The 14,079-nt window shown below is 41.3% G+C and overlaps 1 protein-coding gene across 3 annotated transcripts in view; it reads right to left on the minus strand.

The window, feature by feature from the left end:
- LOC102780220 (zinc finger MIZ domain-containing protein 1-like) overlaps positions 1-14,079 on the minus strand; it is a 110,316-nt gene that overhangs the window by 22,343 nt on the left and 73,894 nt on the right. For 2 of the 3 annotated variants that reach the window (XM_087844707.1, XM_087844708.1), the window contains 2 exons: positions 12,172-12,285; positions 7,921-8,026 (listed from right to left, as the gene is read on the minus strand). In XM_087844707.1, coding sequence (XP_087700833.1) covers positions 7,921-8,026; positions 12,172-12,285 — 220 coding nt within the window. Of the gene's footprint in view, positions 1-507; positions 648-7,920; positions 8,027-12,171; positions 12,286-14,079 lie in introns of those variants that run through there. The other variant, XM_087844709.1, reaches the window with a different exon arrangement.

Consider the following 14,079-nt stretch of genomic DNA (forward strand, 5'->3'; position numbering starts at 1 on the left):
TTTCCTCTCTTCTCTCCCTGCGTGTCCAGTGACTGACTGCACAATACACATCAATTATTCATGGCTGCTCTCTCTGTTTCGCAGGCAAAACCAATCACAGATGGAGTCACTGCTAATGGGCTCCTGCTGTACTTGCCACCAGCTTCTTTGCACTCAAGCAACAAATACCCCAGAGACAATGAGAGGAAAAACAGGGATAAGCTGTTAAAAAAAGAAAAACAGCAACTTCACACAGCACTAACAGCAACAAGAAGGAGAGGAGGACACGCGTTTGTGGTCAGAGGAGAATGCAGGTACGTATCGTGACCAAAAAAAAAAAAAAAAAAAAAAAAAAAATCACCAAAATTAGGAACCGGCTTCTGCTGCAGGAAAGGGTTAAAAGACTGAGAAGGGGGTGGGGAAGGGGTGATGGTGGTGGTGGTGGGTGGGGGGGGACAGAGAGCTTGAGAGAGAGGGTGGGAGGACAGGCAGAGAGGGAGAGAGAGAACCAAATGCTTATCTCCTCACCTCGGATGTATGCAGCTGTTATTGATGTATCTTCTTTTTCTGTCTAGTGATCCATTGCTTGCTCTCCCAATACACACATCACACAGAAGCAGCCACAGCCACTTCGCCAGAAGGGAGAGGGAGAGAGAGAGGGAGAGAGAGAGAGAGGGAGGGGAGGGGAGGAGAGGAGAGGGGAAAAAAAAAATGCAGGCAGCTCACATTTCAAACTTGCAAAGGGGGGTGGTGCCTAATGTGCTAGACAGCCTGTATCTTGGCCTGAGTCCAGAGCAACGAGTAAAAGAAGCCTCAATCAATTCATTTAAAGCAACATTTGTTGCAGTGGAGGAACACTGCGGGCCCCGTCAGAAACGGTTCAGGCAGGTACACGAATCTGCGGTTTCAGCCCTCGAACCTTCTCTTTGCAATACAGTCGACTTAATCCATCAAACTAGTCATTGTAATTAAGGGGCATGGAAGAGGAGGGGGGGAGGAGGCTGGGCGTTGTGGCTTCCTGATGCGCAGAGGGTTGGTATCAGCGAGGGAGGGGCCAATTAGACCACATTTGTCTTTCAGCACACATGAGCCCGGGTAAGCTTTTGGATAAATAATTACACACTTATAAAACATGTAAACTGTGAGTACACAAGCCACCTGAGGCAACGCAGGGGCTTCCATTGTCATCCGCTAATAAAAGTACTTGCGCTCACCACAAGCGAGTCAAATCGGGTGTCAAATTAATGAAACTGATCTCTTGCTAAAAAAAAATTGCAATAAGCATTTAATTAGAGACATAAGGTACAATGTAAATCAATTTTAGTATGCAAACAACCAGCTTTCTTGTACAGTAAATTACTGAGCCATATGGAGCATAGCTGAAGATGCTACACCTCCTGCTGCCACAGACATAATAACTGCAACAACTACAAAGGAGGAAGGACAGACAAGCTCAACAGCTCTTATCTCTAGTCTCTCCTGTCTGTATTTGCTCTCCTGGTATTTACTATCAGCTAAGTGCACGGCGGGTGACTTACAGCCCAGCACCCCTGCTGCAAGTTAACACATCAATCACGGTTGGCTGGAAGACTTTCACGTCTAAGTGATTACAAAGTACAAAAAACCCCCCACACAGATTGTCCAAAGTGGATACAGTGTGGATTTAGTGATTCTGTAACCGGGCCTTTAAAACTCTTTAAAATACCACAATAACTGGAGCTAAAGTCTGTTTTCATATCCATTTATCATATTATTTTACCCAAAAGTCTAATGTGGTTCCCCGAATCTGTATTTGGCTTTCTTTATGTTTATGTTAGCTTGCTTGAGAATGATAACAATAATGGGTTGAAGACTAGGTATCACAATAGTGTTTATCAGTGCTACCTGCTTTAGGATCTGTGCACATAAAGGGGTATGTCATGCATCATGTGACTCTTCTTCTGCACAGAATAATGCCTATGAGTGCTGCATCCTCCAATCAGAGATTATCAACTAAAATGGTGACAAAAAAAAAAAAAAAATCATAAAAAAAAATGTAACAGTAAAACGCAATGCTGATGCAAATAATATGAGATAAACGCAGCAGAAAGTCGTTAATCATGCAATGTAGTGCACAGAGCAGTAAAATAAACATTTTAATTTCAGTTAATATAGTTATTTTAATGCTGAGTGCACTCTCTGTGCTGCTGTTCATTTCTACTGTGAAGGCTGCACATTACAGCTCTCAAACTTTCGACTGGACAGATTTCTTCACGTATTTAAATATTAGAAACTGTTACAGTCTCATAGTCTACTTAAGGAGATGTGGAACTCGGTTTAGATCTCCTATGTCATCAGATCAAAGTGAAATTTAACTTATTGATTAAATTGAGTTATTTCATATGTTCATATATTCTAGTGCCTGTAATTTCAGCAGTGTGAAGGAGACTTAGCAGCAGATTAGAACCAAGTGTAAACAACATCTATACATTTTCTATGTCACCAAGTGAACACATACAAACTCCAGTGCTGAGCATCATTCTTTACTTTCACTAAGGTACAGGTTAATCAAGTTGCGCATTTAAAATGTATTCCCTCTGCAGAAAATCTATAGTTCTAGTGACTCCATTGCACTTATAACGTGCTGAAAATAATACAATTAGTAAAAATGTGGTTCTTCCAGCCTGGACAGGCTGCACTCAGCACAAGTTACCCGAGTGTGTTAGCCAGGTTTAAAAAAAAAAAAAAAAGGAGAGAAAGAGCCACTTTTCTGGCACAGAAATCTCTGACTTTAAGGTCGCCATAGCTTGCTAACCCATTAGTCCAGCTTTGTAGCACACGGGTCCCTCAGGTAATGGTAGTGATGGCTCTACCTTGCTAGAGAGAAAAACAAAGCCCATTTTCCAACTTCTATTACTGGCACACTGTTACCCTGGGTACGAAATCACCACCAGTGCCAAGAGCTGACTTCCAAATGAAAAAAGAACGCAGCACAACTTCATTCATGAAACATGCTTCTAACAATTGTTATTGTTTGAAAACTCGTGCCACTGACAGTGCATGTATCGTCAAGCAACTGTTCAGCAAGTATTAGCAGGCTCCTGTCATTTCAACGGCAGAATCAGATTTCTTTTCAGAAAAATTAAAGTATACAAGTGTTATTTAAAACTTTCCTTTTTGCTAAAGCATGGATGGTGACCCTGGACCAGGTGACCCTGAATCCTCCCTTAGTTATCCTGCAATAGACGTAGGCTGCTGGGGATTCCCATGATGCATTGAGTTTTTCCTTTCCAGTCACCTTTTTCACTCAGTATGTGTTAATAGACCTCTCTGCATTGAATCATATCTGTTATTAACCTCTGTCTCTCTTCCACAGCATGTCTTTATCCTGTTTTCCTTCTCTCACCCCAACCGGTCGCAGTAGATGGCCCCGCCCCTCCCTTAGCCTGGTTCTGCCGGAGGTTTCTTCCTGTTAAAAGGGAGTTTTTCCTTCCCACTGTCGCCAAAGTGCTTGCTCATAGGGGGTCATATGATTGTTGGGTTTTTCTCTGTACCTATGAAGTGCCTTGAGGCGACTTTTGTTGTGATTTGGAGCTATATAAATAAAATTGAATTGAATTATTTTAAATCATATTTATTATCAAGATATTATTCATATTTGTAATAATGAAAAACATTATTTTTTTGCAGAAGCTCATTTAAGTAGCTTTTTAGCTCCACCAAGACCCTGAAATAACACCAATTGTTTCTTGAATTGACATCTCAGTTTGATTAACCATCCATCCATTCGCTTATCCTTTTTCAGGGTCTATTTTTTCTGGAGCCTATCCCAGCTGTCATAGGGCAAGAGGCAGGGTACACTCTGGACAGGTCGCCAGTCTGTCATAGGGACAGACAACCATTCGTGGGCAATTTAGATGTCTTTGGACGGTGGGAGGAAGCCAGAGTACCCGGAGGGAACCCATGCAAACACAGGGAGAAGATGCAAACTCCACACAGGCCTGTTGTGGTGGAATTGAACTCAGGACCTTCTTGCTGTGCGGCAATAGTGCTAACCACCGTGCCACCGTGCTGCCAACCAGTGATCTTAATTGGATAGATTGTTGGTTGGATTCATTTAACCCATTAACCTCTGAGTCATACAAGGTCACCAACAATGTTTTTAGCCTTCTGTGTTAATCTCCATTTAGGAAAAGCCACAGCTAAACTATATGTTGTCAACTAACCCGTTGAGCGAAAGGAGACAGAAAAAAATATTTTGGTGTGGAAAGCTCCAAGAGTAGAAATTATAGCCCTGCAGAAAGGCATGTGTATATTCAACTTCTCTATTATGTGTAGAAACTGAGACCTTTCCACAGCTCACCAACAACATATCTGACCTCATCTTAAGCACCACTTAACTGGAAGCCATAAGCTGCCGTATGATCAGCACTTGAAACTACAGTTTTAAAGGAAATTTACACATGCACCCAAGGATACAAAGGAATTCAACCAAGTCAGTACTTAGAATAAAAGTCTTAGACATGTTCATTTTAACCTTAGCTTTGTCTTTCTTCGTCTTTGTTCTTTGAAAAGAATATCCCATTCAGGGGAATTTCCATTTAAAAAACAAAGTTCACTTGAAATAAGTTACAGTCGTTGCATCAGTATTATCCTCCGCTTTTCATTTAACTCTTGCAACACAGCTTTGGGGGGGGAAGACTTGCAAACTTTTCAACTCATTTGACTTGAAGGTTTTTGCTTTTTCAAGCCAAGTTTACATTATTCCCTATAAAACTGACTTGACTTACAAATTGTGATAGAAAATGTAAACAGAGCTTTGACTTTTCTACAGTGTTAACCACGTGGCCACATTTCCTTGTCTTTATGTGCAATAGCAAACAAACCCAACACCCCTCCTACACTGTCTCCTGCTTGTTTATGCTTGAACCGATTAAAAAAACCAAAAAAAAAAAACCCGGGAAACCACCTTTTGATTTTAAACACGATGAAACAAAAGCTAAAATTGCTTGGATATTTTTTTCTATATCAAGCTGACACTAATAACTAAAACCAGCAATGTCTACTGATCGTACTTGAAAAACAGCCTGGCAAAAAGGTGTAAAAATGAGTGTAACAAGCCCAACTAATTATCTGCTGAATAGCTAGTTCACCAGGCGTTTGTTACATGAGAGAATGAAAGGCTTCAGGGGCTGAAAAACTTCAGCTGGAACCTCCTTTCACTCTTTAGAGCTGAGGAATTCCCAAAGTTTGCTGAAGCGCAAACGATTGGGAATGTGCCACTCTGTCCCTCTTGCAGGAAAAATCGTCATTAAGCATTTTGCAGAGGCTCTCGAACCGGAATGAACCGCCGGTGACGCTGATGAAACAGGCCTAACGGGGCTTGTAATGTACCCTGTGGATGGAGAAGGGGAGAGGTGAGGCCCTGATGAGTTTTTGCAGACTGAGCAAGTGATGTCTTTGCTTTGAAGTCCTCAGAGCTCCACGTGCATCGCTTTGCCCTGCAGTAAGACAGTCCGAGTAATCACAGATTAATAGAGCAGGCTAATCCCATTGACAAAGAGGTCACTACTAGCAGACAGACGCCCCTCCCCCAGATCTGTTCCAACACTGTGGGCCACAAAGGGAAAAGAACTACAACCGGACAACCCCCCTGAGTCCATCCATTACAGAGATCAACTCACAAAAATCACACTGCATGATGGGTTTTCCAATTCCAGTCTGCTGGATAGTTTTACAATATCTAACAAACATTGTCTAAACTTCTTATACAGCTACATTTTGAAATCAATATGACATTATAGCTAAGTTTTGCTCAGGTGTCATGAAGATAAAGGTCTATTTCTTTAGCGCTTTGCCTTCCTAAGCTTTTTTTCCCTAAGATGGAAAAAAAAAGAACAAACTAATGCCTTAAATTGTTGGAGGCATTTCATGATTAATCAATTTGTCAAAGCTACAACCTATTTCAGCTGTAAGCTGACTGTGAACATTGATTTCCTACTGCTGAAATCAGCTCAGCCTCCCCTTCCGCTCAATTTTCTAACATGTTCAGGAGAGGAATTTTAGATGACATAACAGAAATGTAATAGCTTGACCGCGCCGTGCGTCAGAGCCAAGACAAGTTAGGTCTGGTTAAAATGGGATGCCAAATCTGATTTACTTATTAGCACTCATCCGCTGACCTGATGTTTTCTGAGGCAAACAGCCCAGCTCGTAACCACCAAAAATCGTGTTTTTCGCCCACTTTTAACGGAGACATTTCAGAGCAGATTACAAAATGCACGATGAGACTGAGCAGGCCAGCAGTTACAGGATATTCCTTGAAAGCTCTCAGGGCTTGGTCTAGACAGGTTGTTTTGTGTGTGTGTGTGTGTGTGTATATATATATATATATATAAAAAACAGTGCAGAGAATTTATAAAGCACCCTCAGTACAAAATGAACATTCACCTCCAGGGACACAATTCTGCAAAAACACAGGAGACTATATTTATTTCAGCTCTTCCTCATATCCTCTCAACACATAAAATCTTTTCAGATTTGTTCTCAGCTGTTCAAGGCTTCCCAAAGTCTCCTCTGCATACACTAACTTGTCTGTCTTTGGTCTTGTATGGCTGACCCTCCTGTTGCCACTCTGGCCCCCGTCATGTGACTTACTCCCTTCGTTTGTCGCTCAGCAACACCGCTGCAGGATGTCGGAGAGCAGGTTCTCGCTGGGGCCCCGTGGGAGTGTCTTTTAAGAGCTTTCTCCCCTGGCTGCCAGAGAGGGTATTCTCTCCACTTTAACACCCTCCTTGACCCGGGCCTCCTCTCTAAAGGACCTGGGAGCTTTGCAGGAGAATGCCTCTGCATTGGTTTCCACTGCTCTCTCTACCTCTCTGCAGGCCTCTCCTCTGGAAATATTCATGCATTTACAGGTACATAATTGTCCATGAAATGTACTTTGGGATGCTGCCTAGACTCGAGAACTTGCCGCTTTCCAAATGACTACTGTTGCAGGAAATTATTCAGACAGGGAATCAATTGGCAATTTTATCTAAGCCCATAAAGTAGGCCCTGAGATTTGATTTAGCATTAAGTAGAATTAGAACATTTGGCGATGTGAGTTAACTGCAGGCAGGGAAGGATTCCCCACCCATGCCGACATAATAGTGACATTGCATGATTTGAAGCCTCTTATAATAGAAAAAAGGCAAAGATGAGTGAAAATTCAAACAATATGTGCCTCTGACTTCCTTGTCCTGGCACACTTAAGAGGGCTCAGTGTAGCGGCCGAGCACACAGAAGCAAATGCATGACCCAGCTTTCCCCGTAACCCAAGACAGGTGGAAACCACAAATCACAAACTGTAAAACAGCACAAAAATATTTCTGTTATCTCCTCTGAGCTGCTGACAGCCTATGCGTCTTCATTCTCATTGTACTTCAGCATGCTTTTGCCAGCTCGATAACAACATTTAGCAGTCTGCATCTGCTCCAATAATCCATCACAGGACCGAGATGATAGAGGCGTATGAAAACAGGAACTCGTCATCACTGATACAGTAGTTCTTGTCGTATGTGACAAATGGAATATTCTGCTGTACGCACTTTATCTAAAACCCCAGTAAAGGTAACAAATTGAGTTGTAGTTCCCAATGTTGTGAACAAGTTCAAAGAAAAGAGGTCAAGTAGATATTAAAGGGTAATGTTCAGTTGAACCTGGACTAAAACTATGAAGGGAATTTCTTGGATTGCTCTTTATATTGAATATTGAACTGTTGGTCTTGTTTAATCTTAAAAGTCATAAGTAGTCAAGAGTTAAAGGAATGAATTTAAAAAGATCAGTGCCCATACATCTGTGAGGGGATCTAGTCTAGAAGCAATAAGTGGAGGAAAAGCGGCAAAGAATGCAGAAATAAACTTGAGCGGGCCAGCATGGCCAGATGGCCTGAGACGGCGGTTGAGAAAACTCCGGTCTTACCTGCTGATTTTGGAGTGAACTTGTCCCTGTTGGCAGCGCACACAGCCAGGAGCCGATAGCCCAGGTCCAAGTCAAAGCCCTGCTGCGCTGCTACGCGGCTAACCACCTGAAAACAACAACAGCATGCAGCACACAGTCAGTATGGCCTGAGGTATGTTTTCTCTGAAGAAAAAGCTGAACGAAAGTCTAAACCTCGTTTATTTCTCAGAAAACTTCACTTTCTAAGCATTATGATAGCTTACACCTACATACAGGTCAACAGAAGAGAGCAGAGGTCAGCATACAGTGCTGAATAGGGACATTACTGCAAAAAAGGTGTTTCTGCAGGCTGTTTCATTATATTTCCAGCTCACAAACAACATTTTAAGAGCAGATTTTGGGAAATTTGCATAAACTCAATATTTCCCTTTGTCTCTAGCAGGGAGTTCCTAAAAAGGCCAGCTGAATAACAGTGGGGGCAACTATGAGAAATTTCCTCACTTGTTCCAAGCCCACACAAACATTCTAATGTGCTTATTTTCCGAACAGAAAATGTTTACATTTTTGATTTACCATCTGCAGCGCCATTTGCTTTGACATCCACATACAGAGAGAGCATCACGGCCTCATGCACACGCCTCCTTTTACTCACTCCAGCGCAGCAGCTGATGGCAACAAGCTTTGTTTTCATGATAAATATTGCAGATCGCCATCATAATCTGCTCAGTTCTTTCTTTCCTTCTAAAATTTCCACAATTGAATCTTGAAAATCCTGCTAAAAACTAATGACAGACACTCGCAAAGCTGTACGACTGCATCGTATCTACTGAATACAGATCTGTGCTGGGTAGTTAAATCCACCACATGACGGCTTTTCCCAGAATCTGACTGTTAAAGGATAACCTCACTACAAGTTTATCAGTTCCATATGAGTAAGTGGACAGCAAGATGAGGAAAAAAATACTGCCTCCAGTCCAGAGATGCCCACTGAGAGGAAACATTAAGGGGAAGCATCAACATGCCACAGGAGGCCGTGTAAATCACCCTTACATCCCACATGTTGCTTTGATTTGCCGTCATCATTATCAGCTCAAAAAGAGCCACTCAAATCGTTTAGACCTTTAGGACATACTAAGGTCTGTGTGGACCAATGGGCCCCACTAGATTCCCCTCGCTGCCTGGCTTTTCATAGCAGCGATCCCACTGTCACACGCCAAACTTCAGTACAAGCCCTGAGGTAGCACTGCTGCTGGGACCGTATCATTATCTTCTGTAAGTATAGTCTGGACGTGACACCAAAACAGATTATGTATATCTGGCCTTTATTTATGGGAATCCCCCATTAAGAAGAAGAAATATAGAGTACAGGCTGCCTAATTAGAATCTAAACTTGCGAGGGACATTTAAATGGTATTTTTAGTGTAAGAAGTTACAGTTCTAATTTCAGGACTTTAATTGTACACAGTCAGAGGAGTTGCGGTGAACTGTCTACCATAAGGCAATCATCTAAGCAGGCACTGCAAGGCTTGAAAGCAGGGAATTGCTACTCAACTGTACATTTTTCTGTAGTTTCAAGCTCGATAAAATGAATCTTTTTGTTAAATTTGCTTGTTTTTTCCCCTCTTAAATATTTTGGAGATTAATCAACTTGAAACAAGCTTAAAAAAAAAATCAATACTGCGTCATACATGAATGCTATATATTGTCATTAAAAATACGATTTTAGAGTTATAACATGATAGCTTAATTGATTTGGGTTTTTTTTTTTTTCAAGAAAAAGCAATTCAACATCCAACAGAAGCTCCAGTCATAATTAAACATAAAAAGCCTTATTAACTCTTACATTGAGATTAATTAAAAGACTAGTTTTGAGTACCCATCTCCTTGTTACCTTATTAAGTCGTTTATTTATTTTTTTTTAAGTCCTGTAATTTCCTGTTTGTTTTTTTCTCACTGGTACAGCAGCAAATTTCTACAAATGTTATCGCCTGCATGGAGAATCTTTTGCAGTGTTGCCACTCACCAGTGTTTAAGTGCAAGCATGCAGGCAAAACTGTAAAGTGTTTATCATTAAAGTCTGTGACCAGGTAATTTCACAATCACATCAGATTCTCTGTGCTCCCTCCCAGTGTGGTTCACACCAAGGTTTACACAACCTATAAACTAAAAGGAAAAGCTTTGAGATTTTCACGGCGGGAAACAAATTGAAGTGGCGAAATGGAGGAGAAGGTACCTGCTGCTGCACATTAAAGCAGGAACACAATCGCTTGAATGGAAGGACGTGTCACAGTAGTTTCGCTGAGGTCCACAAGCACAAACCTCTCAGGCTTCTTCACCTGCTGTAGCCGAGCTCACTTGATGGGGATACAAATTACACCTAACAGGTGTGTCTGTTATGTAATGCTGGAGGCAGCATGTTAAAGCACAGTCAGGCCCACTGTGACAGGTGATTGACACACCCACTGTCTATTCACTGTTCTTTTGGCTGTTCTTTTTCTTGGTACTTGATTAGCTAAATTTGTTGAGTCAGTGCATCAGCTCTGAGCATTTAAGGTTTTTGTAATAGTCAATGGTGAATGTTGGTTAAAACGTGGCAACATATTTAACAAATGTGTTCCCATGTGATGATGTAATCGTGTTTTCTAATTCAAACGTGCTTTTACCATTAAAGACCCCCCCCCCCTTTTTTTTTAACCTGTGTGTATATTTATAGCATCCTCCTTATGCATTTCATGCATGTGTTATTTTCAGACATATGGGGGTTATGTCACCCCCCCTTCTCCTCATCAGTAATGATCTAGTCCGGTATTTACTTGGGCGTGACTTAGCCAATTAACCAATACCTACCTATTATATGTCAGCTGACCTATCTATGAAGTTTTGACTGGTTATTTTGAATTTTTTTTCTGCTTCCTGTCTTGTATTTAAGCAATTTTTACAATGTTTTACTATGACCCTGATGAAGGCCACAAGCTGAAACGCGGTGGTCTATTATTAAAGTTGTTCTTCTTCCCTCAAGTGTTGCTGGAGTTCCTGCTTTGTAAAACGTGGCATAGACAGCTATAATTATACTGGTTTTAATGGTGGCAAAATGTCATAAAAACAAAAACTTTCAAGTGTAATTTCACATACCACAAATCTGCCTACGCATTTGCCTTGTATGGTTCATATATATATATGTATATATAGCGTTAGCTCTGGTAGTTGTTCCTCACACATCTAAGCTAGCATAGATAAGTGCCGCAAATGACAAAGTAAACAGGCTGTGTAAGCAGTGTGTTAAGTTTAGCTTTCAAATTCTATATGTAATGCAAAACAAAACAAAAACAAATAAACACCACATATAGCTAAATGGACAATTTCTCAAGAGAAATGAGTATACTATGTCAGTTTATCATGATCATATAGACCAGGAGTGGGCAATCTCAGTCCACGAGGGCCGGTGTCCCTGCAGTTTTTAGATGTGTCCTCGAACCAACACAGCTGATTTAAATGGCTAAATGAGCTCCTCGACATGCCCTGAAGTTCTCCAGAGGCCTGGTAACAAACTAATCATGTGATTCAGGTGTGTTGACCCAAGGTGAGATCTAAAACCTGCAGGGACACCGGCCCTCATGGACTGAGATTGCCCACCCCTGATATAGAGCTACATTTGCTAACTGGCTAAGGGTCATAGCAATAAACGACTATGTAGTTGTTCAAAAAATTAATTGCTTTCAATTCAAGATTAAGCTATTATTCCCAGTGGAGCATTTTACTAAGTGAACGTTAAACTCACTAGTATAAACGATATTCAGTCAGGGTTAAGAACTTAGCTCTTGACATATTGGCTGTGTCTGATTAAATTTAGTTGAAAATATACAAACCCTGACTACTTTGGGCTAAACGTTTTCTCCAGAAGCCTTAATTTCAGATGTCATAGGACAGTAATTATTCAATCAATCAAAAATCCATAGGCATTTGGTAAAGACACAGAAGACAGATTGAGAGCTGATTGCTTTGTGGTTTGAGAATGTTTTTGACGTTGTGGATTTTATATCAAAGGCTGGAACTAAAGCAACAGAAATGTGGCTAAATGGGAGCAGTTTCTACAAGGTTAAACACATTTTACATTTTCAGTGACCTCACGGATGATCACCAGGCTAAACATGAGTATTCTTGCATCCCTGAGGAGGTTATGGAAAGAGTGCAGCAGTTGTTCAAGCGGCTAGTTCCTCATTCTTGAAACTCTGAACATGAGATTATGGAAGGTGCTCACGACTGGTGACTTACCGTTAGGCATCCCATCAGGCTTTGCTCGAAGGGGCGCTGGAAGGCTCTGGGGTCACCACACCAGTCCAGCAGCTCTGTGGCTGCTGTTTGGAAATTTGCTGGATTTTGTAGGTGCTATGCAGAAGAGGAGAAAGATGGAAATCAATGTGATTCCAGTAATATTCAAATACTTTAAGAAAATGGGACAGAAAACAGGTAACTGCTGTAAGTAATAAGCATTAAACAAAACAATAAAACAAATAAGATGTTATGCTTGAAATAGAAGCATGACAATAAAAAATTTTAATTAATAAGTGCTGTCCTCTATGTTTATTTAGTCATTAATAAAATGTATTATCTTATTAGAATTCATTAAAAGCATTTGCTTGTCTAAAATGTGTGCAGTTACATGTTTTCCCACCTGCTCTGAAAAAAGCTTTTAATATTTAACTTTTAATTATGAGCTCTCGAAGTAGAGCAAATGACAACAGCATTTTTATGACCAAATGTTCTGAAATGTTGCTTATGATGCTTTGGATTAATTATTTTAAATGGGTTAAAATATTACCGCTCTAGGCTGATAGTATGTCCCAGTTCCACTCAGCTACTATCTCAGGTTTCTGTTGCAATAAATCTTCCTTGTATGGCTGCATGAATCCACGAGGAAGCCCTTATTTCAGTAGCCAACCCTTGGCTGTTCTCTGACTTTATCTGACAACAAACTCCTTGACCTACAGACACCCTTTTATGGCATTCGTTCCCCTCCTGCAGCCAGCACTAACCTGCATTGTCTGTATTGCTGTAGAGCAGCACAGAAAACTGAAAAAGGACTTCTCTGGGTCTCCGTATCAACCTTACTGTTGGTCATTTCTCCTCTAAAAGCTTTCGAACCACAATACAAATCACTTTATACATAGCAGAGCAGATGCACCACCACCACCACTCTGCTGTAATCTGTTGCCTTTGGAAAGATTATGCACACAAGCTTTTGTAGTGCACTTGTACAAAACAGGAACAAATGGACTCCCACTCCATGGCATCAAAGGTAAATAGAGCGGTTTGTCAGCTTAAAGTGAATGGCTGCCTTCCTAATACGTCGGCGTGCTTTGATTTCACTGTCAGAGAGAGAAGAAGAAGAGGAAGTGACAGGGGTACAGTCACTGCTGTGCAGTGCTTTTTTCTTGCTTGCTCTTTAGGGGGCAGCAGAGGTTAGGATTTGATAAGGCTGCTTTCATATCAATTTCCAAAGCTGGTGTTTGACAAGCAGTGGATGAAACCAGTCTTGTTTATTTCATACTCTGTCCAAGACCGTTCCCCACTCTTGTGATATGTCTTTGTTGGGGGAGACTAAAAGGAGATGTGGTGGGGTAGCAGAGCATTCAAATTCTACTGGTGGATAAAAAGTCTCCTGGAGAAACACACACATCCCCAGATGCTAAATTTAGATGAGTCTGGAAGCTAGACAACACACGCAATCAGTGCACCAAGGATGGAAAAAGGGAGAAAAGGGGGAGGGAGGGAGAATATGTAGAGGGAAGAAAAAAAAATACACACCACCACTTGGACTTGAAGTGATTACTGTTCTTTGCACTCAGAACAATTGGTCCCACCAGTGTGGCTGTCACACGGAGAGCTTGGCACTACCACGCCACAGATGTTCCCCTTTCTCTGGCCAAAACCCACCAATCAAACCTAAACTAGTGGCCAAGAGACCCTCTCACACTCTCCTATCCCCGTCCTCTGGGTAAGAATGATCCTCCAACACGTACACTCTTGTTAATGCTCGGTTCAGTTCAAGGGAAACAAAGAGAGACGGCACTTGCAGAGTCCTGAGAACATAGCTTTTTTCTTCTGACACAACTGGATTTGGATATAACTTCATTTATGTATCAGAAGTGATCGGGCAAAGACTCTTTCCATTCAGAATCA

The sequence above is a fragment of the Neolamprologus brichardi genome, chromosome 8, assembly GCF_056152115.1.
Source record: "Neolamprologus brichardi isolate AB-2024 chromosome 8, ASM5615211v1, whole genome shotgun sequence".
NCBI classification, from domain to species: Eukaryota; Metazoa; Chordata; class Actinopteri; order Cichliformes; family Cichlidae; genus Neolamprologus; species Neolamprologus brichardi.